Source organism: Molothrus ater, chromosome 6 (assembly GCF_012460135.2).
Source record: "Molothrus ater isolate BHLD 08-10-18 breed brown headed cowbird chromosome 6, BPBGC_Mater_1.1, whole genome shotgun sequence".
Lineage (NCBI taxonomy): Eukaryota > Metazoa > Chordata > Aves > Passeriformes > Icteridae > Molothrus > Molothrus ater.
The window spans coordinates 25,201,127-25,227,069 of NC_050483.2; the positions used below are offsets into that span (position 1 = coordinate 25,201,127).

Here is a 25,943-nt window from a genome sequence, read left to right on the forward strand (position 1 = left end):
AAGTAGCCAAGACATTCAAACATTTCCTGATGTTACTGGTATGCTGCTTACTCACAAACTAGATTTCTTCTAACTGTTTTGCTGTAAAAAGGAAAATCTGATGTTTCAAAAAAAAAAATCAAGACTTCTTTATATCAAAGGTTATTATGTTAACAACACAAATACTTAAATTATGATCTGTTTCTCTTTGCAGATGTAACTGCAAGCTTCTGACACTTTTGCCTATCCTGAATTCTGAAATTACAGCACTGTTTTAGCAGTACACTTTTCTTTTCAAATTCTCCTTTGCAACACTCCAATATTTCCACTTGGGGACAGGTAAGCAGCTTGTTTTTCAGTAACTGATAGTTTCTTCTTTCTAATTAACTGCTTACTATTTCTATTTACTATGTTTTCACATTCACAATATACCTGAAAACTCCATGTTTTCTTTCAATCTTCTTGTTCTTATCTATTTGTGCTTCACCTCTCTGCTTTCCTTGATTATTAACTGTATGTCCATAGTTCTTCTATTTTTCTGTAATAACTGCATTTTGCTTCCCTGTTATCTGTTCAGCATTTGTTCACATACAATCTTTATCTGACTCAAATTCATATGAATGACTGAAAACACAGCTCTAACCCCAAAGACATTACATAAAACTCAGTATGTAATTCTTGGTTCTACTGCCAGGCCCACATGTTACAATTATGCATACACTTGCTGACCTACTACAGTTCCTTACTGAGAAGGTGTCTTTAAGTCAATGTAAAATGAAAACCATGTGATTAAAGTCAGAATATTTTCAAGCCCTAAAAAACTAAACACTTCAGAAAAAAAACCAGGATGATGGAAAAAGTACCAGAAACAGTCCCATTACAGAGTTTCACATTCAGTAGGCACCCATATGTGATACAGAACTCAGGAGAACAAAATGGTTTGCTCTCAAGGAAACAGAAAGAAATTTCTTGGACATGCTTACTACCTTAAATTTAGGTACAAATCTGGCAAACTCCTGGTGCCAGTTGTTCAGAGTAGAGGCAGGTGAAATTATTAAAAAAGGTCCCCAGATGTTCTCTCTCTGGAAAACACACATAAAAAATTAAATTTAAAAAAATAATTGAAGTGAGGTGATAAAGAGATGGTTTGATATGGCTTTAAATCTACTAAATGACAGTGACTACATGAGAGGGAACTGTATGCAAAATAGCAAAACTCTTCCAGCACAGCAGGGTGATACAAAATCAAACAGAGCAGATCTAATGTTTAACCAAAACTTATTTCATAACAGCAAAGTTCTTCCCAGAACAAACTCCTTTGTTTCTGAGAGTTGCCACCTGCATGTTACTAACAGCCCCTGTTATTTTGATAAGAACTTGAGGTCACATTGAAAAACTTAGCTCTGCCACATCACAAATTACAGTGCCCTCTGGTGAATAACTGAGTTGATCCATTAATATATTAGCAGTTACAAGCTGGCCCTCCTAAGGGAGAGGCAGAAGAACAAAGCACTATGTAACCTTCAAAAAACCTCAAGGTGCAGTGTCACAGGAAGGCAAGCTTATCTTGTGATTCTCTCTATACAGATGAGCTCAAGAACCTTCAGCTCTGCACACTTTTACAGTATTTTGGCCAACAGTAGCAGTAACATAAAGAAATGCACACAAGAGTCACTTGGTCACTAGTGCAGCTAATTTTGCTTCTAGTATCACTTCACTGATGATATCTCCTATTTAGGGCAAGTGAGTGGATTGCAATCAAGACTTTAATTTTTTTTAAAAAATGTATCTATTTTTGCATTAAGAAGTAAGCTCCTGTTGTTAATTCTGTTTTGTTTGTCTGCCCTGGCACAAAAGAATCACTATGCTTCCTAAAACACCCCACTGGAATATGGAAATTAATGCTAATTGCCATGAAGCTCAGAATCTGAGCACTTTGATCTGTAAAACTCAGTGAACCATCAAGTGTGCGTGTTCTCTCCTGAGGCTTTTACATTCAGTGCAAGTGAGAAGATTTTACTCTGTGAATAAATGAAAACTCTATATAAATAAAAATTGACATACATTCATAACTATTTCAATGGCTCCATGTGGAAACAATGTATAAAATACCCTTCAAGACATTTAAGCTTTGTAATCCAAAATTCATTTCCAACATGTGAAAAGTACGCATCTTCTATCAAGCATACTACCCAGGAACAAGGTACAACCCACCTACCTCAGCCAGATGTGCAAGGAGAGCAATACTTTGTACTGTTTTACCCAGACCCATTTCATCTGCCAGGATTCCATTGATGCCCTGCAAAAGATCCATAAATGAACATCTTCACTTTACTACTTTTTAAACTACAAAGAAGTAGCAAAACAGTTGCTACTGAACTGAGGAGGAACAGCCCCACTGTAATAACTCTGAAACTTTATCATCTCTTGCATCTACTCCTGAGAGGTAATTGATCTCAACTGTATTTCATTCATCTCTCAGTCTTATTTTTCCCCTAAGCCTCTCTGCACTTCATGATCCCATTGTGACCTGGGCACACTCACAAGGACAAGACTGCCTGCAGTTTATCTACTGACCCAAGCTTGAAACAATATGCAACTCCAAGCAGGAAAAGTCTCCTCCATATATGATCTAAGTTGTATATATATGATCTATACAGTTGTATAAACCACACAAAGAATACTGAACTCAAAGCCCCATTCAAAGCTGTTATGTACTAAATAATCAAGAACTTTGATTCAATAATCAAAGAATAATCAAGAACTGGTACATGGCCTACCTAGTACTTATTTTTTCCAAATACATTAAATAGCAACTATACACAGTCTGTTTTTAAAAACAGTTGATTTTTTAGGCCAACTTAAATGACAAAGTTATAAAAAATTTGCAAGATATACTAATATACCTGCTCATATAGGTTGGCGAGCCAATTCATGCCTTTCAGTTGATAACCTTTCAGTTTTCCATTGAAAATGGTAGGCTGTGGAATATCTTCTCCTGCTCGGATAGATGGGTTTGCTAAACTGTAGCTCTCTCCAAATCCAGTCCCGGATTTGTTAGCAGCCCGTAAAGCAGCTGCCCGGCTCTCCTTTGCATCTTCATCAAATGATCTGGTCTGAACAGGAAGAGGAAGGTAATGAATAAGATGGTGAATATATTAACTTATCAAGAAACTGTAGTGTAAAGGGCTTTACAATTCACATTAAGACATGATACTCGTCAGAAATGAAGAGAAAATGAGTCTGTTCCTATAGCCCAAATCGTCATACTCTGGTTTTCTACTGGTTTAACACAAAATGTGTATATGGAATTAAATTCAAATCTGGTCACCGGATTAACCTATTTGACTTGACTGCTATGAAAGATCCTGGTACTGCGGCTTCTACCAATTACTCTGCTTGCTCTTCTACTTCATGGATCAAAAAAATACATACCCGGGCTTGATGAATCTGGTAAGCATCCTCAGCATTCTTCAGAGCTTGGGCCTTGTAATAGTTGCTATCTGAAAATACCAGACCCATATTAGAGCTCTGCATCAGTAACCACCCAAACACACAGATAAATTCCAATAATTGCAGCAGTCCTTCTTGCAGAGGGACTGCTGCAATTATTGTGCTTGAAATTGTTAAGTTTTCACGGTAACAGACAGAGTACAGTAAATTTCAAGAGTGCAAGGAAAGGACTGTAGATGAATCATTTACCATAATCTTCTTGGGTGATGTTGACCACTACTCCTCCACCAATATCAATCTGCCTTTGGGTAGAGCTGTCTTCAAGTTTGCGCAGGATTTCCTCCTGTATCCCATCATGTCCAATATCTCGTTTACGACTCATAAAATGGGCATATAATTCAGTTTGTGTGATCAGAAAGTTCAGTTTTCGCTGCTGTCTCTTAGCCTAAGAGAAGAGCATTTACCAAAAACAAAAGAAGGGGAAAAAGAGACAGGACACGAGTTCAATGTTAAAAATATAATTAAACAAAAAAAAATTCATCTAATAATGTATCAACAACCAATCTATCTAGATTATGTTAAGCACATCACTTTGAAGTGCTACATTATTAGTTGCACATAAGAACACTGACCAACTCCATAAATATCTACACTGAAATATAAAAATGTTGTAAATGAAAAGTTGTTTTAAATTCAGTAATCATTACAAAAAACACCATAATCTATTAAGAGAAAGTTTCAAAGTTTTGTTTACACTGAAAAATAAAAATATCAACAAAAAATAGCATGACTTTAGTGGTTTATAGTAAAGGAACTCAGCAGTTAAGAAGTGCTCTCATGGCAACCTCACTCCCACATTCTGTTACTTATTAGTAGAGGGAATTATGGTAGTACACATGAGTACAACAATAAGTAATAGATTTGAGATATTATCATTACTCAGCATTCAGCAAGGCATTGCTGAAGCTCTGTTCACCCTTAGGCTTTGGCAAAAAATGCAACTGTTAAAATTTGTCTATTTATCTAAGTCAGAAAACTTTAACAAATGTTAATAAATTTGCAAGAATGAGAGGAACACAATAAATGCAAGCATAATTTAAGTGTTATAATGCCTTATATTTAGTTTTAAGATTCAACCTTTCCTCATATAAGGTATACATATCTAAAATAACAATCACAGTTTCACTAGAGAGCTTTTACAAGGAAACTCTCTTGAATTCAATCCCTTTTACTCTGTAATAGAGTTCAAGAAGTTGCCAGTTGGCTAACAAAAAAGCAAGCACAGAAAAATTCTGTGTCTTGTACATAAATGACAGAATCATCTTACAGCAGCAGGGGGAAAAAAGAACAGGACAAAAAAATTCAATGTCAATGAAAAAGTGTCTTCCCTTCTGGATCCAGAAAGATATACAAACCATTACAAAATGTTGGCCCTTACCAACACTGAGCTGTGTATGTCTGTGAGACATGCACAGCTTCTCTGATTCCTTCCTCAATTTCACTCAATTATAAAGAATTTATGCAATTTAAAGGGTTTTTTTAATCACCTCTTGCTAACATTAGAATAATTACGTAAATAAAAATAAGACAGCAGAAGAAATATGTGGAATAGCACCAAAACAGAACAAATAACTGAATTTCATGGCTTGGATTCAGAAACTCAAATTATCCAGTCACTTCTGTCTCCTCCTTCTGTCTACTCATATGAAGTAACAGCAATCTGTGATTTTGCTGTACCTCTCTCATCTCCTCATCCAGCTTGCGTTGCTCCAGAGCCTCCTTCTCAGCTCGTTTCCGATGCTCTTTTTCCACCTTTTCATACTTTTTCCAATAGAGAAGCATCTCCTTGGTGAGACGACGTGCTCGTGGTAGAGTTTCCTTACAGTTTTTCTGGGCCTGGATAGCAGCTCTACGGACCTCCCTCATGCACTGGTGGGCCAGCTAGAAAAAAATAAGATTTGGGAACAGTGATAAAATGGGCAGATTGTAAAGAAAGCCAGCAAGAAACAGTATCAGATTTAATTATAACCAAGTCTGATACTTCAAAAGAGAAAAAACTGTGATACTTTACTCAGCAGCAATATAAATGAATCAGACACTTGAGCACAACCCTTGAAAAGTGCTCAGAAAGCTGTTACCCAGTGTTTGTAAGCAAAGTTTTCCAGGTAGAAACAATGCCAATTCTCAGAGAAGACTTTGATGAGAAGATGGATTGCTTTCGCAATCACTTATGCTGAAAATTGCTCTATTTAAAATCTCAGGTCCTCTACATATTTATCTAAATTAAAGCACTTAATATTCCAAGAGCCCCTTTTGATTTCAACCAGAATGCTTAAAACCATCAAGTTTTAATTAGTGGATAGATGGGCAACTCAAAAGTCAAAGTGTATCAAAGCCACTAATGTACAGTATCAAAGATTAGTAAATTTAAAATGTACAAACTAAATCTTTCAAAAGCCAGAAAGATCTCATGAAAGAACTCATGTTGTTTGTTTCATCTGTTGCTTATGAAACAAGACAAAACAACACAGCTAAAAAATGAAAAGCCTTATAGTAAAACACAATTATTGGAAACAGTTCTTTCTCCTATACTGCCCTGCTAGTATAGTCAGTATTGTAAGAAACAGAGAGGTTACAGTTTGTTTATTATATCCAGTACAAGGAACAGTATGAAACTAAACACCACCTACCTTTTTGCTGTTGGTTAGGAAGAGGTTACGGGCTGAAGCTTTCTGTTTGTATGCCTGTAAAAGAGGACAACCCGTAAATCAGTTAAAGGGTAATTGCTTCACAGTATTTAAAAAAAAACCACTATCTAGTCTTCAGCAGGTACATGCACCAACTTCAGTCATGCACACTACTGTATAATTGAGAATAGATACTGTAATTATTTTTCATTTTGACTGAAACAGCTTTTCATCCCTAAATTACTGAAGGCATACATAAATATATTCCAAATCCTGAAGGAAGCATGCAAAACACCTCTTTTTTTCACAATTGTTTCTTTAATTACTACTGTTGCAAAGCAGAGGTCTCCTATTCCATTTTTATCACTGAGGGAAACAATATTTTCCACTGTTTCCCAAAGATGTTAAGAATTTATGTAGATCCTATGTTCTTCACATGATCAAAATTCATCTTTTGAAAAAATATGGTCTCTCTCACTGCACATATCCTTTGTTTGGCTTTTAAGTCCATACAGGATGACACAGTCATGACTTGTTGTAGAATTCAAAGTCTGCTGACTGTGAACTTCAAAAAGCAGTGTATCAAAATGATACAAACACTTTTCCCTAATCTGTTTCTGAGGTAAGATTTGAAAAACACAGGTGTTGTGACTGAAACACCCATTTTCTGAACTCCACTGTAAAAATGGATAATGGTTTGGTCTATACTGCCATCCTGCAGATCAGTGTGAGAACCTGCTAGAGCTTCCTGCACCTTTCATTGCCGAGGGTTGAATAGCCACAGCAAGCACTGCATGATCTGTTTAGGTACCACTGGTGATATTTCAACTACATGTTGCTTACAGATTACAGAATTCCAGTTAGGTCATTAATGACCACTGGAAAAATCAGGTCTTACTTTACTCTGTTTTTCCAAGTGTCAAGTCCCCACTAAGTTGATTTCCTATTTCACTTTCTTGTATCATCACTGATCTACTGCCATTAGCCAAGCTCACCTTTGGTAACTCCTTCTTAACAATGCTAAGCCACACTTTGCGCCGACGTGCGTTAAGTTGCTCAATAGACAAATGCTTTTTCTTGGACCCAGGTGGAGGTGTATCGTGGGAAAACTTGGCAAAAACTTTGGTCTGGTGATGGTGGCGTCGTGGTGACTCCTCTGAAGAGAGTTCTTCATCCCGTCTCCTCTTTTTCTTTACTTTTTTCAACTTGCCTGCATGGCAACAACAATCATAAAAATACATTTCTATTTTTGGGGTACATTTAATTAGGCACCTTTCCTGAGTAAATTCTCCTAGTCAATTTATATGTAGAACCAAGAAAAAAGCCAAACTTATCCATGTTTTCCAATTCTGGTACAATTAATTTATACTATTAGATATTTCCTCAGTACTTTATAATGGAAAGATTTTCCTGTTTAATAGAGGGGTGAAATGCAATTACTTCCACCCAGGGAAACATGCCTTGAGAGTTAAAATGTCTCAGAGTTGGTGCATGTTCCTTGCTTTGCGGCAAAATTCTACTTAAAGCGACATAAAGGTAAGACTTTTAGAGGTGACAATATTATCATTTGGTACAATAAGTCTCAAAGCAAACTTCTCAGCAAAGAGAAGACTGCATTGAAAGATATTGGCATATTGTCATGTCATACCAGGCTTCAGAGGAAATTGATACTGGTATCAGATATTAAAAATGTTCACCATGAGTATGCAAAATTATGGATGCTGCAAGCATAATGGAGAAAAAAACCACCACAATTAAAGGAACTTGCAAAAAGAATGGAAGCCAGCCTGAAATAACACCTTTAAAACACAGCTCAAACTTAAGTACTTACACTAAGAGAGTTCACCTTACGCTGACAGCTCATAGCCTTCTCTGCTTCTTTCCAGATTTACAACTACTGCCAGCCCAAACAAGAAAGGAAACTGTATTTCCTGGCAAATATACATCTCAGAAACTCCAGTTGTTATGTTAGAGATATAATTCTATTCTAACTGACATTAAACATCAACTCCAAGTTCCCTCTATTTTCCAGAAAACACTCACCCCCTGAAACTTCCTAATCACTAAAACTACAAATTCAGGAATAACTGCAGCAGGTACTGGATAAGCTCTTAAACTTTTCAAGGACCTATCATGTTTTCAAAACACTCTTGAGTAAATGGACCATGATATGAAACAATGTTTGTGGATTCCAAACTACTGGATAAGGTCCACAAAGAAAATCTTAAGCCATGAACTCTCCAGTCACACACCTTTTTTCCACCCTAGCTTTCTAGAAGCCAGATGATAAAGCACAATATTTCTGAAGACATTTTTCTTTGCCAGAACTTGGTATTTCCCTGCAAAACCCGCAAGTTTTGAACATTTATGTTTAATCAAAGGAAACAACGTAGGACAGAAGTTAAATCCCAGCAGCCATTTAAAAGCATGAAGTTAGTAACTTTACCTTTTATTTTTTTCTCTTCTTTAAACTTCTTTTTCTTGGGCCCTAGCAGGTGGCGCTGCTGCTCGTAGTAGGGGTCGTAGGTAGAGAGCAGCCCCGCGCTGTAGTACTGGTACTGCTGCAACTGAAGGGGAGAGTGAGCAGGTAACAGAGACAGCCCCCAAACAAGCTCAGATCCTGAACATAAAGAAGAGATCAGGAAGCATGCACTTCTCCATATTTTGCATTTGTTATCAACTATCAGAGAGTCTAAAGTGAAACCACTGCTCCCAGGGGTGGGCTCCAAGTTGAGCACAGGGAACTGAGCCCACCTGGTGAAGTAAGAGGTGCAGTCAAGGTTGTACTTTCAGAACGTACTGCTCTGTCTTTTCCACACAGGTGCTGCCCAGCAAGACAACACACTACATGAAGAGGTCCAGTTATAGACCCAACATTTGCTTGGCCTGCATTCCCAAATTACATACATGTTCTACTTTATCATCCCAAAGGATGTAAAAGGACAGGTTTAAAGAAAAGGCATTTAAAAGATTTCCACAAGGACAAACAACTTGAACACTCAGATTGTCAAGTAAAAATACAGCTGCCTCAACATTTTTTTCCTCTAAATGATGAAAAATGCCAGTATATTCCCAGCATTATTGAAATGAAGTAGTGAAGAATTCCACACAGCTTACACATAAACAGGCAAATTAAAGGCAGTACTGCTCAGAAATTAACTGATTAAAATATAAGCATACTTTTAAATTAATAGAAGATTTTTGAAAAGTGAGATCACAAGCATAAACAAACTTTTCTGATATATGTTCCTCTCCCTCCATAACTGTGTACTGCTGATCTAACAATCTCTCACTGGTTAATTTCACTGGGTATTATTTCTTACAAGTCTGGAAATAAGTATTTGTGTAAAATCTAACAAAGCTATGACCAGTTTAAAAATGTGGTGTATGAATATTTGTGTAGCTATGCAATATTTCAAGAAGCTAACACAATATTGTTTCAGAGCTTTACAAGAAAACAAAAGAAAGAAGTAAAGAGAAGCAAAGACCTGTGTGGAAAAATATTTCTTCACTCTTCTGGAGAGATTCGAAAAGAATATAAAACAGGAGGACAGATTTTAACTTCAGACACATTCTCAGATAACAGAATAGGATAACCTCCTTCATCTAAGACTTTCTGCTGCAATTCAAATCAGCAGTGAACATTTCTGTAAAAGCCCTTATAATTTGAAGAAATACATTATTAGAATCAAAGCAGCCATGGAATTTGGCTTACTATTAAGAAAAATGCAAAAATGCAGCAGACTATTTCCTTCTAAGAGAAAGAAAGAAAATATCAAAAGAAAGTCCAAAACAAACAAACAAAAAAGGTAAAAAGAAAGAAAAGTGTCAAGTAAAACCTCAAATCATGACAGAAAATGACAAGGTAGTAAAATAGGGACTCCTTTTCAAGACTGTAAACATCACCTTACTATTCATTACTTTAACAATGATATAAATACACTTGAATAGCAGCTAGTACCTGTATTATAATTTAACTCACAGCATCTCCATTTTCATATACATTGCATATATTTAATCCAAATCTTGCATTTTAACACCCAGTATTTGCTCTAGTGACTGGGACAGAGCACTGTGGAAATTATATATAACATGTGCCAGTACTAGTTATGTACATTACTGACAGATTCACAGCATCTTTCATTCTATGTATGCAATTGATTCAAAAACCCTTGTCTAAAAGTGCTGTTAGACAATTATTGTCTACCAGTGTATTTTCCAATTCACAAAATTATGAGTTTTGATAAAAACATAAGAGCAGTTAAAATAATACAGTTAAAGGAAAGAATAAAAATCAAGAAAATGTAAACATTCTTTTTACCTCCTTGTCTTTGCTATATTTACTTTGATGCAATTTTTTATACTTGTGTAATCGCAGCATATCGTGAAGTTCTTCCCTTGAAAGAGAAAATTCTTCTTCCTCCTCTCCATCCTCATCACTTGGTGAATCTGTGTCACTGGAATCATCACTCAGAAGGATACTCTAACAAGAATAAATGGGAACTAATTTAACAATCCCAAGTCCCTGTTTATTTATGCAAAGGACTCTTGAGCCTTTACCTAATAAAGGGGTGTGGGTCTCACCCAATAATGGTACTTAGTACTAACAACGTGTCCATCTAAAAAGACTCATAGAAAATAGATTTCTGAGGAGCAGACCTGTATAGCAGTGAATCCATACACATTTTCTGATTTGGAGGAAAGTAGTTTTCTCTTAGTTTGTGACAGTTAAATCATTTTAGTCCACTTTGTCTGTTTGTGGTCTCAGAAAAGCAGCAGTGAGAAAAGCCAGGATAACAGCAGGGGTATTTTGTGATGTGTTGTTTGCAGGTGCTTCCCTACCCCATTTGTAGTTTGTCCTGCTATTCTACCACTGCTACCTGCATCAGTTTCTGCAAGTTTGGCTCTTGTTTGACCTCTTGGCAACATGTTTTAGCTAACTTGAGATGGCTACAATACAGTGAAAATGCAAAGACAGCATAAAGCCACCATTCCACTCTCTTCTGCCATCCTCACTGAGACCTTGTAGTGAGTTCAACGTAAAAACAAATTCTCAGTCAAGTCCCAAATCTCCATTTAATACATTTTATAATAGATTCCGTAATTTAAAATTAATTCAGATTCTGAATGTAAACTAACTGCCAAGCCCACCACGTAACTCCATCCTCATGTGCCACATCCACATGCCTTTTGGACACCTCCAGGGATGGTGATTCCAAAACTGCCCTCGGCAGCCTGTTCTAATGCTTGACCATCCTCCCCAGTGAAGAAAATTTTACTAATATACAATCTAAACCTCCTTTGGCACAATTGAGGCCATTTCTCTTGCCCTATTGCTTATTACTTGGGAGAGCAGACTCATCCTCACCTCACTACAATCTCCCTTCAAGGGAGTCCCCCCAAACCTCCTTTTCTTCAGGCTTAATACTCCCAGTTCCCTCAGCTGCTCCTCCTAAGACTTGTGATCCAGAGCCTTCCCCAGCTCCACTGCCCTCCCCTGGACACACTCCAGCACCTCAATGTCCTTCTCATAGCAAGAGGCCCAAACTGGACATGGGTTCGAGTTGTGGCCTCACCAGGACACCAAGTACAGGGAGACAATCACTGCCCTGGTCCTGCTGGCCACACTTGCTGATACAGGCCAGGATGCCATTGGCCTTCTTGGCTACCTGGACACTGCTGGATCATTTTCAGCTGCTTTCAACCAGCACCCTCAGGTCCTTTTCTGCTGGGCAGCCTTACAGCCATGCTTCCCCCAGCCTGTAGTGCTGCATGGGGTTGTTGTCACCCAAGTGCAGGATATTCACTGCATTGAACCTCATGCAATCAGCCTTGGCCCATGATCCAGACCCCTCTGCCGTGCCCTCCTGCCCTCCAGCAGATCAACACTGCAACCCAACTTGTCTGCAAGTAACTGAGGGTGTATTTGATCACTTCATTCACATCACTGATAAAGACAATAAACAGGACCAGGACCAGGCCCAGTACTGAGCCCTGGGGATCACCACTGGAGCTGGCCATCACCTGGATGTAACTCCAGGCACCACTACTGTCTGGGCCCAGCCATGCAGGCAGTTTTTCACCTGGTAAACCATGCACCCATCCAAACGTGAGCAGCCACCTTGTCAAGGAAAATGCTGTGGGAGATGGTGTCAATGGCTTTACTGAAGTCTAGACAGACACCCACAGCCTTTCCTTCATCCATTAGGCAGGTCACCTTGTCACAGAATATGATCAGGTTGGTCAAGCAGGACCCAACTTTCATATACCCATGCTGGCTGGGCCTGATCCCCTGGTTATCTTGCACATGCTGTGTGATGACACTCAAGATGTTCTGCTCCATAACATTTCACAGAGCACCAAGGATAAGCTGACAGTTCTGTAGTTCCCTAGGCCCTCCATCCAGCTTTTCTTGTAAATGGTTGTCATGTTTGCAAACTTTCAGTCAATTAGGATCTCCCTGGTTAGCCAGGACTGCTGGTAAATGACTGAGAATGGCTAGGTGGGTAACTCTACTCAGAGATTCCACAATAGCTGCATTGCTTTCCAATATTCTTACCTTCAGCCACTTTCTGCTTTTCTTCAGTTTGGAAAAATTATACAAGCTCCCTTTTTCAGACTTTGGTTCTGTTTACAGGAAAAAAAAATAAAGTTCTTAGAAATAATGCTTTTCCAGACTAACTCAAAGAAAGTCAAGATTCAACCTAATAAACACCCACCTGGCTGGAGTACTCCATTCAGGGAATGTGCGTTCAGCATCCCAGAATTCCCTGCTCCAGAAGACTCTCCAAGCAAGGAGTCTGGAGGCTCTTCCTTAACTTGCATCAGGGGATCCCCAGACTGAGGCAGCAAAGGATTGTCATCCAATCCATCTTCACTTTCATCACTGCAAGAAGATCCATAATACAGTGACAATGACAGGAAAATATTCAAAAGAGAAGATGACCATCCAGCTTTCTTACATATGGGCATTTGTCTAAAGGTTTGAGAACTGAGACTCCTTCAGATGTAATTCTAGACATTAGAAATATTGCTGTTAATAATTTCCCATTTACCCTTAGCAACAGTTAATCATGAGATCAGCCTGGCTATGTTATCAACCTGCACCTCCAGTCTTCAACTAGGTGTCTAGTTTTAGAAGCATGAACTGTGCAAGTCAAACCAAAGCATAATATTGTCATACTCATTGGAACATGTAAGAAATGTACATATACCTTTTCTAATCCTTTTGTGGGTCTTAATACATGCTTATAAATATATCTGTTAGCAGTTGCCCATTCTGTTAGCAGCTCTGTAACTCTGCAATACTGAAACACTGATGAAATTACATATTTGATTGTTTTGGGACAGAAACACACATTGATGATGCCTCATTGCTACAACTTAAGACAAATTCTGCATCTGACAAATCTTTCCGTTTTCTTTATGACTAAAGGCTCTAAGTGTCCCTGAAAATCTACTTAGGGCTTCCTCCTTCTACTTTTTGCAGACAAAGAAAGTTTTGGCCACTCAGCTACAAAAAAAGAGCTTTAAAACATTGTACTAATTTGTACATGAGCTGGTAGTACACTGTATTATCACTATGAACTGAGAGAAGCACAGTCCAAAATCTTTTATACAATCAGAGAATATCCCAAGTTGGAAGGGAGCCACAAAAATCTTTAAGTCCAACTCCTGGTCCTGCACAGGAGAGTCCCCAAGAATCACACCATGTGCCTGAGAGTGTTGTCCAAAGGCTTCTTGAACTCTGTCCAGCTAGTGCTGTGACCCCTTCCCTAGGGAGCCTGTTCCAGCGCCCAACCACCCTCCGGTTAGAGAACCTTTCCTTAATATCCCACCTAAATCTCCCCTGACAAAATTTCATGTCATTGCCTCAGGTCGTATCAGTGGTCACCAGAGAGAAGAAATTAGAAAAGCTTTGTTTCAAAACTCAAACCTAATGCTAGATTTATTATTAAATTTAATAGTATTGTTTAGATTTCCTCTTCTCTAGGCTGAGAGATCCAAGTGACCTCTCCTAAAGCAGAAGAGCTTCTAACGAACAAGTCACTGATAAATTCTTCATACGGTGTAGGTGTGGAACAATATTATAAAAATGCCTGTCTTTCCTTGGCACTCCCAAGGGAAAGTAGGAAAGCTTTTGGTACCTGGATATACTCCTGTTAAAGATGGCAGACGTCTGTCGTAAGAACTGATCCAGTTGCAGAGCTTTTTCCAGGTATTGCAGATAGAGGGGTTTTGCCAGCTCTGAGCAGCTGCCATCCTCCCTGGCACCCAGCTCTGAGGCCATAGAACAAACTTCTCCTCATGCACAGGTGCCTCTGAACACACAGCTGTAAAAGGAAACAATGGCCATCAGCTCCACACCTCTGAAAGGAGCAAAAAAGACAAAAAACCAAGACAACTCTAGGCAAAAGCTTAGGCTGCAGTTAATAGATATAGTAAACAAACAGAAATTGCTATTCAACTTTCCACCACAGTACTACCACAGCCACAAACTAGATTCTTAGTTTTCTGGTTTATGACTTTGTGGTTGCTGTTTGATAGGAACAAGCACTGTTTTAACCTAGTATGGTAATCCAAGTGGTGACATAGAAATTCAAAGTATTATGAAGACAGTCCTCAAGCAACCACAGTAAGCTTTCATCACGTTATTGATGATGCTTAACCCTGAACAGAAGGCATATATATATAACTGACTCAAAAGGAGGAATTACTAAAAACATTGTTCCTCTGTTTTTTTTCAGTTCACAGCTGTAGTCTACTGAATACTTGTAATATTTCTCCTTTACCTTACAGCAATGCTCTTTCAGCACTGAAAATATAGCTGTTACCTGCTGGCAAACAAGCTACAAATACTTGACCAAAAACCCTTTCCTTCTAAAGCGCAACTGTTATTTTATTAAAGAAAAATAATACATGAAAAGCAATTTTCAAGATACTTTTTAATATTTAAAAATTTAGAATGTATTCTAGCATTATGTTTTTCCACTAGTAGGAACTGTCCACCGGATTTTTTTTTATTTGTTCTCTGGATTTAAGATACTTAATAAATCCAAATGCACCCCCCTGCAATATTTGCATACTACATACTCTGGAAACAAAGGTATCAAAACATTTTATTCCTCTGTCAACTGCAGTTTTCTCTTCCTCCAATTACAAAAGACATCATAACAACTGTTACAGAAATAGCTCTGTCAACTCAAATTTTACTTTTCTTTGACTACAAAAGATGCCATCACTGTTATAATAACAGTGAGAAAGGTACGTGATTTCCAAAGCCAGAGTTGTTACTTCGTAAATCAAAGTGCTATCAAGATCTTAAATATTTACAAACAAACAAACAAACAAATAAATGTCTAAAGCTTTTACTTCTGGTGGAGGACAAAAATCATGGAATGGTTTAGGTTTGAAAGGCCCTTAGAGAACATCTAGTTCCAACCCCCGCCACAGGGAGGGACACCTCTCGCTAGAACAGGATGCTCAAATTAAAACCAGTCAGACTTAGATTAATTGCTCTTCTGAAGGATTCTTGCGGTTTTTATCACTTCTTAAAAATACTACAAAATCTGAAGCAAACTTCTCATTAATTTGTTGAAAGACATATATTTGTTCAATTATTAAATCAGTGACTAAATTGTTTTATGCTTATGTAAGTAAACATACAGATTGAGTATCCAATCTTCAAGCTGCTCTCCCTCCACATGTACAGATCCAAAACCCAGCATCTAACCTTCTCTAAGTCTTTTATCCTTCAAAATTACAGAACAAATTCAGAACTTCAAAGTTACAATTAACTATAAGTGATCCTCATCTTAAGACTAATGGCTGTGCTTGAACAAGAGCAAATCGTATTATTTCTTAATAAACACTGGCTCTTGAGTTAACATCCTTACCCACAGAGGATAACCAATAACACACCAGAATTCATTAGACAAGGTAACAGCTCTATGATAAAAATTATTTTTAGACTGAAGCTTTCTACATATTAGGTCTTTGCATACCTGACAGCAGTTGAATGACTGACCTCTGTCACCAAATCCTCATTTCCAGCAGAACTTAGCAACACCTGAAAGCCTTCCCTATGATAAGGGTAGTAAGATGCATATTTTCCAAGCAACTTTTATCTACATATGTCATAGCACTTAACAGGTATTTGAAACCAAACAAACCAAACAAAAAAACTTAAATCAAGAACAGCCTTCCAAGAGAGAGGAAGACACAAAATGAACCACAAAATCATTTAGGTCGGGAAAGATCTCTAGGATCATCAAATCCAGCTGTTAATCCAACACTGCCAAGTCCACCACTAAACCATGTCCCCAGGTACCACATCCACACACCTTTTAAATACCTCCAAGGGACAGTGACTCAACGTCTTGCCTGGGCAGCCTGTTCCAATGCTTGACAACCCTTTCTGTGAAGAAATTAAGTAAAAGGGTTAAAAAATGAGAGGAAACATGAAACTTGTGCCTTTAATGGAAGAGATAATTGATGAAGTGGTAGAAAATAACACTTGAAGGTGAAAGGCGTTTTCCTTTCCTCATGATCACTAATAAAATTACATATATTACAAGAGCGAAAATCTCTCCCTAGTATCATAGCAAAACAAGCATTTTCCCATTCCATTTCAAAATGTATCCATCAACAAGGGCATGTATTATGTTAACACAGTTAACTCAAAAAAACATGGCAACTTTCACCTGTCTGCTCTTTGCAGAAAACCACATTCCCAAAACTCAGCCTTGCATTTCCACACTTAATGAAGTCCTCCTTGACCTGACACAGCTCAACTCCTCTGCATTTCACCCATATAAAAGACACGTTTTTGCTCGTCTTCCTATTTTAATTGCTCCACAAGACTCCTGTACATACAACATTAATTACTCTTGTCCTCAAAACAGTTACTAGTCTGCATCCTGCCTACCAAATAAACAAATAAGCACAGGAGAGCTTAACAATATCCTTAAAACATATTTACAATGCCCAAAAGAAATTCAGTAAGTGTTACACAAGCATACTGAATAGTGAATAACTCAGACATTTAATTCAACCCTTCATTTATTTATATGCTGACAGTCACAGAGTGCTTCCCTGTTGATCAAAGTAGTAATACAGAAGGCTAAGTGACAGATAATTCATTCTCTATCCTTTTATTTCCACTATAGGTTTTAACAAACAAAGATTTCCAATAGCAAAAACTGATTGAACACTGAAGTGAGAGAAGACAGGAACAAACGAGAGGCACACAGCCTGATCCACTACTGTATGTAACTGTGTATGACACCACCAACATACTGCTTCAGTGGATTTACATGGTGATGACATTCATTCCACCTTTCACATTTTTGAAATGAATCTATCCTTTTGTCTACTCAGTTTAAGGACAAAACACAGATTTTCAAAAAGATTTCATTACTGATGGTAACATTTAGGTAAATACTCGTACGTTACAGGGGTAAAATGAGCAGAAGCTGCACAGTAATCCTTGTGCCATCATGACTTTCTTACTGATATATACCAACTTCATGTTAAGTTTCAGTATCAAATTCAAAAGCTATTTGCTTTCTCTCTTCCTCTTCTCTAGAGTTCTAACAGTTTAGAAAAACAGCATTTGGAAATAAATAGCTTCTGCACTGCCAGGCTGGCACTTTGAATCTTCTGGCATTTTTAATCAGAAGTTCACACTGAAGCCGTTTAATTGTATCATATGAACCACTAAATTATTAAAAGTACAGGTAAAATATCAGCAGGAATGTAATAACTTCATGCAAATAATTTTCATAGTAATTGTATTTTTTTAATAACTAATTTCAGTTCTGAAAGAGCCTTCCTTACGCTGTTTTAAAGTCCCATTGCTTAGTTCAATGTTAATGTAGGTGTGGGGTTTCTTCCCTCACTCCTGTTTTTTCAAGTCTGCCCATTTATAGCATCCAGTCAGTAAGCAAACACCCCACACTGGAGAAGAATCCTCCAAGGATATCTTCTGAGAGCAGCTAGGTTTTATAACAAGGTGTCTAAATTTTATGCCCACTGACCTGCACCAACCAAACAGCACAACCATGCTCTCCTAAAACAGCTTAGCTTTAAAAGAAGATTCTCCTAATTTAAACAAATATCCACTGCATATTTCTGAATGGAAGTCCAGCAAGCTTTTCCTACTGGTATCAAAGAGGAACCCCGTAAGTGCTAAGTGCAAAATCTGGCTCTTGTGCCTAGCTGCAAGCTGGATGGGGTTTGCTTTGCAGAGCTGTTTGAAGCAATACTTTTTCATCCATGAGTTTCTTGTGTTTTTTCCCTTTAGCTGCTGCCACCTCTACACCTCAGATAAGGCCCAGAGGATTAGCTTTTCTGCTCTTTATGACTAACATCAACTGTCATAGTAAATAATGATAACAACTCCCCTCCTAGCTGAGGGCACATGCACAAACACAAGCTGCCATGCAAGTAAAAAGTACTGGACTGTAGCTAATGCACAGTCCCTCTTCTTAGCAAGGCAAATCAGGGAGGTAAAAGTAATTCAGTCTCCCCAGCCACACACTAAGTGCAGGGATATGAAGTGTGACCAGGCAGGTGAGCACCAATACTTGTTCCAGTACTTCAGCCCACAGAAGCAGCCTCTTTTCTCTTCTCCATCCCATCACTGCAAACACACTGACAAAACATCCATGTGGACAAAAACCTGAAATCACAGAAAGTATGTACTCCTCAATTATTTATAGCATGGAAGGCTTTATCTATATAAGGATTAAAACTGGTCAAAATACAATCTTCTATGCCACCTTAATTGCCTTGCAATTTTAGCAGTTTTCTGCTAAAAAATGGGGGGTTTGTGCTTTGCAATTTGACACCAACTTATTAAGATAGATTTTCCAAACTTACGCAAATCCCTAAAATACTTTTCCTTCTTGAAGAAATTTAGAATTGAGACATACACAGGTCTCATTGGAGGAGCAGAACAGTTAATGCTGTGAGATGTTCCAGTAGTAAAATCTCCAGAATAAATCCTGACAAAAATATATCCAAACAGAAGATTCACCAAGTCAAGGTCTGTGTGGAAAACAAAGACTAGCACAGTAATAGCAGCTAGGCATATTTTTGTCAGACTTCCTTAAATGCATATAATCTCCAATAGAAAAAACTGTAGTGGTATAAAAAACCTGAAGAACTATTTTGTTTGAAGGAGAATGACATGCTCTCCTTTCTCCACTCATTTTAGCTTGCTTTGGTAAATGCATAGTTACACTAACAACAATTTCCCAGAGCTATAGAGCACATTTTAAAGCAAAACCTAAGTCCCACATGGGGTTTTTTTATGGCAGCGTTCTAAATATAACTGGGATATATAAGACACTATGGCTTTTCAAAAAGCAAATACGAAATTTCATATGAACTGAAAGCCTCCACTAACCTCAAGTTGAACAAATAAAACTAATGTATATACAACTAAACTCTGCATTCACACCATTTGAGTTTGAAATTTAAAAAAGACATTTTAATTGCTTTTGTGAGTAATGAAATCTAGGTAAACTAGATGCTTTACTTTGCCGTTCTGCTTTTGTGGTAAGGCTTCATATTGTTTTCCAAGGAATGAGACAGCATTTCAGTGATCTGTGTTCCACCTTTTAATCACTTTTAAATACAGAGAAGAGCCAGCAGGGCATTGCCTCCGGAATGCCCTGGATTTTCCAATTCCCAAAAATCCCAGTTAGAGATAGGGCCTTATTTATTATTTAAAAGAAAAACTATACAGCAGTGTATCAGAAGCCTATACGTAGCAAACAGCAGAATACCTTTAAACATACTGAACACAAAAGTAGGCGAATCAGAGCTCTGCTTCCAAGTTTAAATTAGCAGAAAAACAAACCTATTTAATCGTTCAATAAGTGTAACTCTTGTCCCCAGAGAGTTAATAGTATTTATGGATGCCTCTGACAATGCATTTATAGTTTCTGCTCTACACAGCAGCACCAACACTTACCCTCACACTTTGCCATTCTGTGCACACAAAATAACAACTGCATGGATATTTTCAGTTTTATTTGGTTTTTACTCCCTCCACCCCAGACCATGAAAAGGGAACTATATCCAAAAAAAGCTCTAAGAGCACTTGCCATCTAAGCTAATCTAGCATGTAGTCTAGCCTGTCAAAGAGCATGCTTATTACAGAATTTACAGCGTATTATGTTATACCCAAACGGAACAAAACTTGCTCACTTCAACCATCAAAAATTGGGAGGCAGTATTTTCAGCAGCTTCAACAAAATCCATGTGAGAATATACAAAGAAGAATTACAGGCAATATTCTTTAGCCCTGGAAAAAGGTTCAAGATACAGTTCTATTTCTTGTACTTTTCCCTCACTATCTTACCAACCTCTCAGTGTCACGACACTCTTATACATACACATTAAAGGAGTGACAGCAAAAATGAATCGTTGAAGTTAAAAACTGTGTTGATCACATCCATACAGGGCTTATCAGATGTGCTGTACAAATCCATGCACTAGATTTGTTTGTAAGAAAGGAAACTAATATCCAAAATATACATATTTCACTATAAAAAAACTAACTTGACTTGAACCATTTTCTTCATGCAAAGGCGAAAATAAATTAAAGGAGTTTATTATTATCTGCAACACCGCAGTGGGAGAAATCATTCACAGAAGACAGGCAACAGCGTTAAGAACGTATAACGCTAAATCACGAACAGAAATTGTGTGGAGTCTCCCAGAGCAATTGCACCAGGCTACCTGTTTGCTGTCAAACAGGAGCGGACTTTATAGCGCAGCTTTAGGGAAGTGCGCATTCACGGGCGCGAACACAGCGCTGAACTACGTTTCACGGGCACCCGGGAGACACTTTCCATCAACAACGCCACGAGTCTGGCAGGCGGCCCCTTCCTGCAGGTGCCGGTGGCTATTCCGGGAGTGCTGGGGCGGCCGGGCCCCCACTCTGCCGGGCTCTGCGGGCACCGCCGCGCCACGCGGCCTCACGCACAGGGGCGGCCCGGCCGGGCCGCGGGGCGGAGGCCGCGCTCTGACGGCACCGGGGAGGGGGGAGGCGAGCGCGTACCCGCAGGCGCGCCCCCGCAGGCGGCGGCGGGCACGCGCTCCCGCCGGTGACGCGGCGCTCCTGGCCCGGCCGCGCCGCCGCCCTCGCCCCCCCCCCGCCCCGCACCCCCCGCCCGCACCCGCGCACGCGCCACCGCCCGCACGTGCGCCGGCAGGTGCGCGGCGGCGCCCCCGCCCCCCCGCCGAGCCCCCCCCGCGCCTGTCGGGGCCCGGCCGCCGCTCTAGACAGGCACTGGGGGAGGGGGCGAACGGTGGCTCCACGGACGCCGGTACCGCGGGAGGCATCCGGCGGGCAGGGCGGGGAAGGGGCCTGTCTCTTTAAGAAGAGGCCCGGCTGCTGCGGCCGCCGGTCGGCGCGGGGGGTGAAGCCGCGGCCTGCCCAGCCGGCGCCCCCACTGCCGCCTCCAGTAGCCCCGGCCTGGCGTGCCCTTGCGCAGTGGCCGCGGTGGCTCACCTGGGTACCGGGCCCGGCGGCGACGCGGCGGCGGCGGCGGCGGGGGGCTGGGGGTGTCTCCCGGGCTCGCTCCCCCGCTTGCTCCACCCGGCCTCTCGCCCCGCGTTGCCGGGGCTGGCGTTGCCTGTCTCCTGCCGCGGGGCGCTCCCGGCTCCTGCCTCGCCAAGATGGCGCCCGCGCTGGTGCTGAGGAGGAGGCGGCGGCTGCGGGCGCTGGGACGGCGGCGGCGGCCACTTTCGCTCACTGAGAGGAGAGGAGCAGGGACACGGGGAGCCATGGCGGGGGGGAGGAGAGGCGCCATGCCCAGGCCTGATCAATCGAACCCCGCATGCCTCCCCGCCGCTCCGGCCCCGCGCCTGGGCCCCGCCGCCCCGCCCGCGTCGCCGTGGCCGCCGCACGGACCCCACGACCGCACCGCGGGGCTCGGCCCCGCAGGGACTCCGCGGGGGGCCCTTCCTCATCGATGCGCTCCTGCAGCCGATTGATAGGGTCTGGCGATGACGGAAATTGCCGAAGGGACTCGGCCAGACGGCCGGGTGAGCCAGCGAGTCTCGCGCGAGGCGGGGCGGGGTCTCGCGATGCTGGTGCGGGGAGGCGGGTGCGTCCCGGAAGTGACGCGCGCTCGCCCTTGAGGCGCCGCGGGGGGGCGGCGGGTGCGCTCGGCGCCGCTCGCTCTCGCTGCTGGGCCGGGGCAGCCGGGAGCCGGTACCGGGCGTGCGTGCGTGTCGCGGAGGCCGCCCGCGGCAGCTAGGCAGCTTGTCCGGCCTGGCAGCCGCCGCAGATGATGAGAGCGGTGAGGGGCTGGTGGCGCTGGAGCCGGGGCGCTGTCAGGGTTAACACGTGGGGCAGTCGGTGGGGCTGCGTGCGTTCTACCGCTCTCGCCTTGTCAGGCGCTAGGAGTTGCATTAGAGGAGTTCTAAAGGAAATAGGCCTGAAGGTTAATTGCGAAGATGCTTTGCACCGTAAACACAGTGTGGCCATCTGCTGTTCAGCACTGCTGCCTCCCCTAACCCATTAACCAGTACACTTAGAGCAAATCCTTAAGTGGATGATTAATCCATGTCACCTACTGCATAGCGATAAAAATCTGTATTTCAGGACTAAGCTTTGTCACTCCAGCGCTCAGTAGGTATCCGTGCCCTGGTTTTGGCTGGATGGAGTTAATTCCTCAGTAGCTGAGACAGTACTGAGTTTTGCATGCAGAATAAAAAACCTGATGTTCTGAGTTTCACTAAATCGTGTTTATTCTAGGTCAAGTACTTGTCGCGTCTCATCCTCTGCCACGGAGAGGGAAATCTTGGGAGGGTGCTCAGCCAGGACTGCTGACCTGAACTCACCAGAGGGATATTCCATACCACAGGACATAATGCCCAGTATAAATAAGGGCAGCTACTTGGAAATGAGGCCAATCTGGATTCAGGAAGGGAATCTGGCATTAGTCAGCATAGGGTGAGCAATTGTATTGTGCATCACTTGTTTTTCTTCCCCTTTTTATCATTATTTATTGCTCTTTTTTTCCCCAATTATTAAACTCTTTTTATCTTAAACTATGAGTTTTTACTTTTGATTCTCTGCCTCATTCCACTGGGGCAGGGTGGGAGTGAGCAGCTTCATGGTGCTTAGTTGCCAGCTGGGCTTAAACCACCACACAGAGCTGCTAGGATATAAAAATAAGACCATTGCTACTGCTCCAGTAAAACTTCACTAGAGTTGTCCTTAACTAGTGATGCTAATTGTACCCCTAAGTACAGCCAGGAATTGCATTGTTCAGGAGGCGTGCATGATTTGGTTACATGTTAGTACCACATGAGCTCAGACAAACAGAGCTGGCACTGAGCAGCATCACTGCTGATGGACCTTTGAAAAAATAACCCCTTTTTTCTTCTTAAGAAAATAGTAATTTTTAATCTTGTGCTTCAGTGAGTGATGACTCCATTCCAATAGATTTATTTTCTTTATGCTATTCCCAAAAGAGAACCAAAGGGAAAGCAGTACTTATATTTACCCAAGGAAGTTTTGCTACTTTAATCATTATAGTGGCACAGATGCAACTGGACTGTGAAGTCCCTCTCTGGAAATCCTTATTCCATGATAATGCCATTCCAGTCAGAGATCAAGTCCTTGGAAGAGGCTGAGAAAGCACTCAGTCTCTTATCAAGAAGGGTAGCTTCAGCAATTACTTTGTGTCATGTAAAAACATTCCATACTACATCCCAGACTTGATGCCTTCATCTCTCAGCTCCTCTCCCCCCCCCCCCCTTTCCCTTACCTGATACATCACTATTTTCTGTCTGGTAATAGGACTGCATGGACCATGTTGTGGAAATACAACCTAAGTGCTCTTGAGCTGTCTCTGACAGAAGAGCCTGCATGTTCCACACTGTACCCCACTGATCTGTGATAACCCATGACTGCTTGGAAAAATCTTCCTTCAGTTAAATGACAAAGAAAACCTTGGCAGGTTTTCTGTCACTCTGCCAAGTGAGGAAGTCTGACTTACAGTTTCCCATGAAAATGTATTTAAATACTGCCAATCTAGTACTTTGTGGGGAAAGGTAAAAAAACCCAACACACCAGAAAACCAACATGTTTCCCCTAAAAAAATTTTTAAAATGTTTAGATACATCATAAACACAGTCACACCAATTTACATCCAAAGAAAACCAACTCAAAACAGGTAGTGAGTGGCACGTACTCACATGCAGATGTCATATACCTTCCAAGCTGGTGTCATTATTATTCACACCTTTGCAGCCTGATGCCCAGATTGTTCTTGGACTGCAATCTGGTTGGCACAGCGACCTTTGATCCTTCTTCATTCCTCCCTATTCTACATTCAGTATTTGCCAATATGTCAGAAAACTTGTTCTGAGACTGAGGCACGGCCCACATTAATTTTGTCCTGTGATAGAGCAGTAGTTTTGCCTTAATACTTTATTTTGCCTGGGGAGGGACTGGTCTGGACCTCCTAAAGTGCTTTTTACATACACCACACAGCACAGTGGTGTTACAGCCTTATCCACGGAGCTGGATGTGGCAGCATGGCGAACAACAGTGGTGGTGGTGGTCTGCAGCTTCCAGCAGGAAGCTGCTCTAATGAGTTTTACATACCTGCGACAGGTAGCAAAAGAACTAATACAGTTTAAGAAAGTGGTCTGTTAACAATGCAAGAAAAATAAAAGTCACTCTTCTAAAATCAAAAATAGCTCTTGGAAAAAATGAATCTCAAAAATAGACCTAGAGAAGAACAGTCAGACACAGCAGGAATTTCCTCCAAAAGACAGACCATCGTTATTTCCATTCAACAGTGGAATGTTGAATTACCTGTCATTGTAAAGTCAGGAGCTTTTGTTGGACACCTTTGCAAGGGGAGTAGCCTCTTTTTTCACTTGGATGTCTCCAAACATCCAATCTAAGCTCATCAAATCACCTGTGTCAGAAATTAAATTCATACAATCTGCTTGAGGTCAGTTTAAGGTCCTCCCACAGATTTTACTATATGAATTTGATTTTCAAGCTCTGCTTTGACAAAGCACATCCTTGATTTTTGAACGATGTGTTTTGAGACCCTGCTTTTTTGCCTTTTTTTTGTGGGAAAGCAATTGCCATCATCTCTGTAGTTTCTATCCTTCTGTGGATTGTTTCCCTCTATTAAATTCCATGGCTGGTTGGATCAAAAGACCATCCTCATTCATTCTGTAGTCTTCTATTACTTTCTCCCTTTTCAGTTTCTGTATGTCTGCCAGCTGACACAGCTCCTCTGGCAGCTTCATGCAAATGGGCTAATAAGGAAAAAGAAACAGAAAAGAAATCAAATCAATAACATGAAATAGCATACTATAGTTTTGTTAGAAGCAGGGACGAGGTCCCTCTGTAGTTAGCCAATGGAACACAACAATCCTGCTATCACATACAGCACAGCACCTTATCTACTGCAGCTCTACCGTAAGTGCACTGGGGATATCAACTGTGCTGCACATGGGTGTGGTAATGGCTCTGTGGTACCAGAGCTCTACATGTGAACTGGCACCTCTTAAACAAGAGGACTCTGAACTTCTAGGAAAACATTTACTTCTGTACACCAGGTTCCCAGGCATCTGCTTCTTTGAACTTAAGTCCTAAACATGAGAACACATCTGGATTTCCAAGTACCTAACAACCATCAGTATGAATCCACAAGGAGGGGTAAAAATATAGCAGATGTAGCTGCTTTACTAGCTCTTTTCCTAGGTGTCTGCATCCACAAGAAGAACAATTACTGCTGGCAGACAGTCACACTGAAAATGCAGGAACTGCCA

At 40.9% G+C, this 25,943-nt stretch overlaps 2 protein-coding genes across 2 annotated transcripts in view; one reads left to right on the forward strand and one right to left on the reverse strand.

Annotated features, from left to right (window-relative positions):
* The window catches only part of INO80 (INO80 complex ATPase subunit), a 73,901-nt gene extending 52,169 nt beyond the window's left edge, over positions 1-21,732 (reverse strand). Inside the window, exons 1-15 of the mRNA XM_036384064.2 lie at positions 21,646-21,732; positions 16,463-16,536; positions 14,267-14,452; positions 12,839-13,005; positions 12,679-12,746; positions 10,441-10,602; positions 8,566-8,686; positions 7,115-7,329; positions 6,123-6,176; positions 5,170-5,373; positions 3,682-3,877; positions 3,415-3,482; positions 2,886-3,095; positions 2,198-2,278; positions 966-1,061 (exon numbers count right to left, since the gene is read on the reverse strand). Of these exons, the coding sequence (XP_036239957.1) occupies positions 966-1,061; positions 2,198-2,278; positions 2,886-3,095; positions 3,415-3,482; positions 3,682-3,877; positions 5,170-5,373; positions 6,123-6,176; positions 7,115-7,329; positions 8,566-8,686; positions 10,441-10,602; positions 12,679-12,746; positions 12,839-13,005; positions 14,267-14,409 (1,785 nt within the window). The 5' untranslated portion in view covers positions 14,410-14,452; positions 16,463-16,536; positions 21,646-21,732. The remainder of the gene's footprint in view (positions 1-965; positions 1,062-2,197; positions 2,279-2,885; positions 3,096-3,414; positions 3,483-3,681; positions 3,878-5,169; positions 5,374-6,122; positions 6,177-7,114; positions 7,330-8,565; positions 8,687-10,440; positions 10,603-12,678; positions 12,747-12,838; positions 13,006-14,266; positions 14,453-16,462; positions 16,537-21,645) is intronic.
* LOC118687225 (30S ribosomal protein S3-like) lies at positions 21,692-23,192 on the forward strand. Its single transcript, XM_036384062.2, has 2 exons — positions 21,692-22,181; positions 22,897-23,192. The coding sequence occupies exons 1-2, from the start codon at positions 21,974-21,976 to the stop codon at positions 22,974-22,976; spliced, it is 288 nt and encodes a 95-aa protein (XP_036239955.1). The 5' UTR covers positions 21,692-21,973; the 3' UTR covers positions 22,977-23,192.
* The last annotated feature ends 2,751 nt before the right edge of the window (positions 23,193-25,943 follow it).

What these genes read in the sequence shown, in the direction of transcription:
- LOC118687225 (XM_036384062.2), top strand. Translation starts at nt 21,974, where the DNA reads ATGCCTCCCCGCCGCTCCGGCCCCGCGCCTGGGCCCCGCCGCCCCGCC. An exon ending in GGACTCGGCCAGACGGCCGG is followed by an intron (nt 22,182 to 22,896) that starts GTGAGCCAGCGA and finishes TGTTTATTCTAG; the next exon opens with GTCAAGTACTTGTCGCGTCT.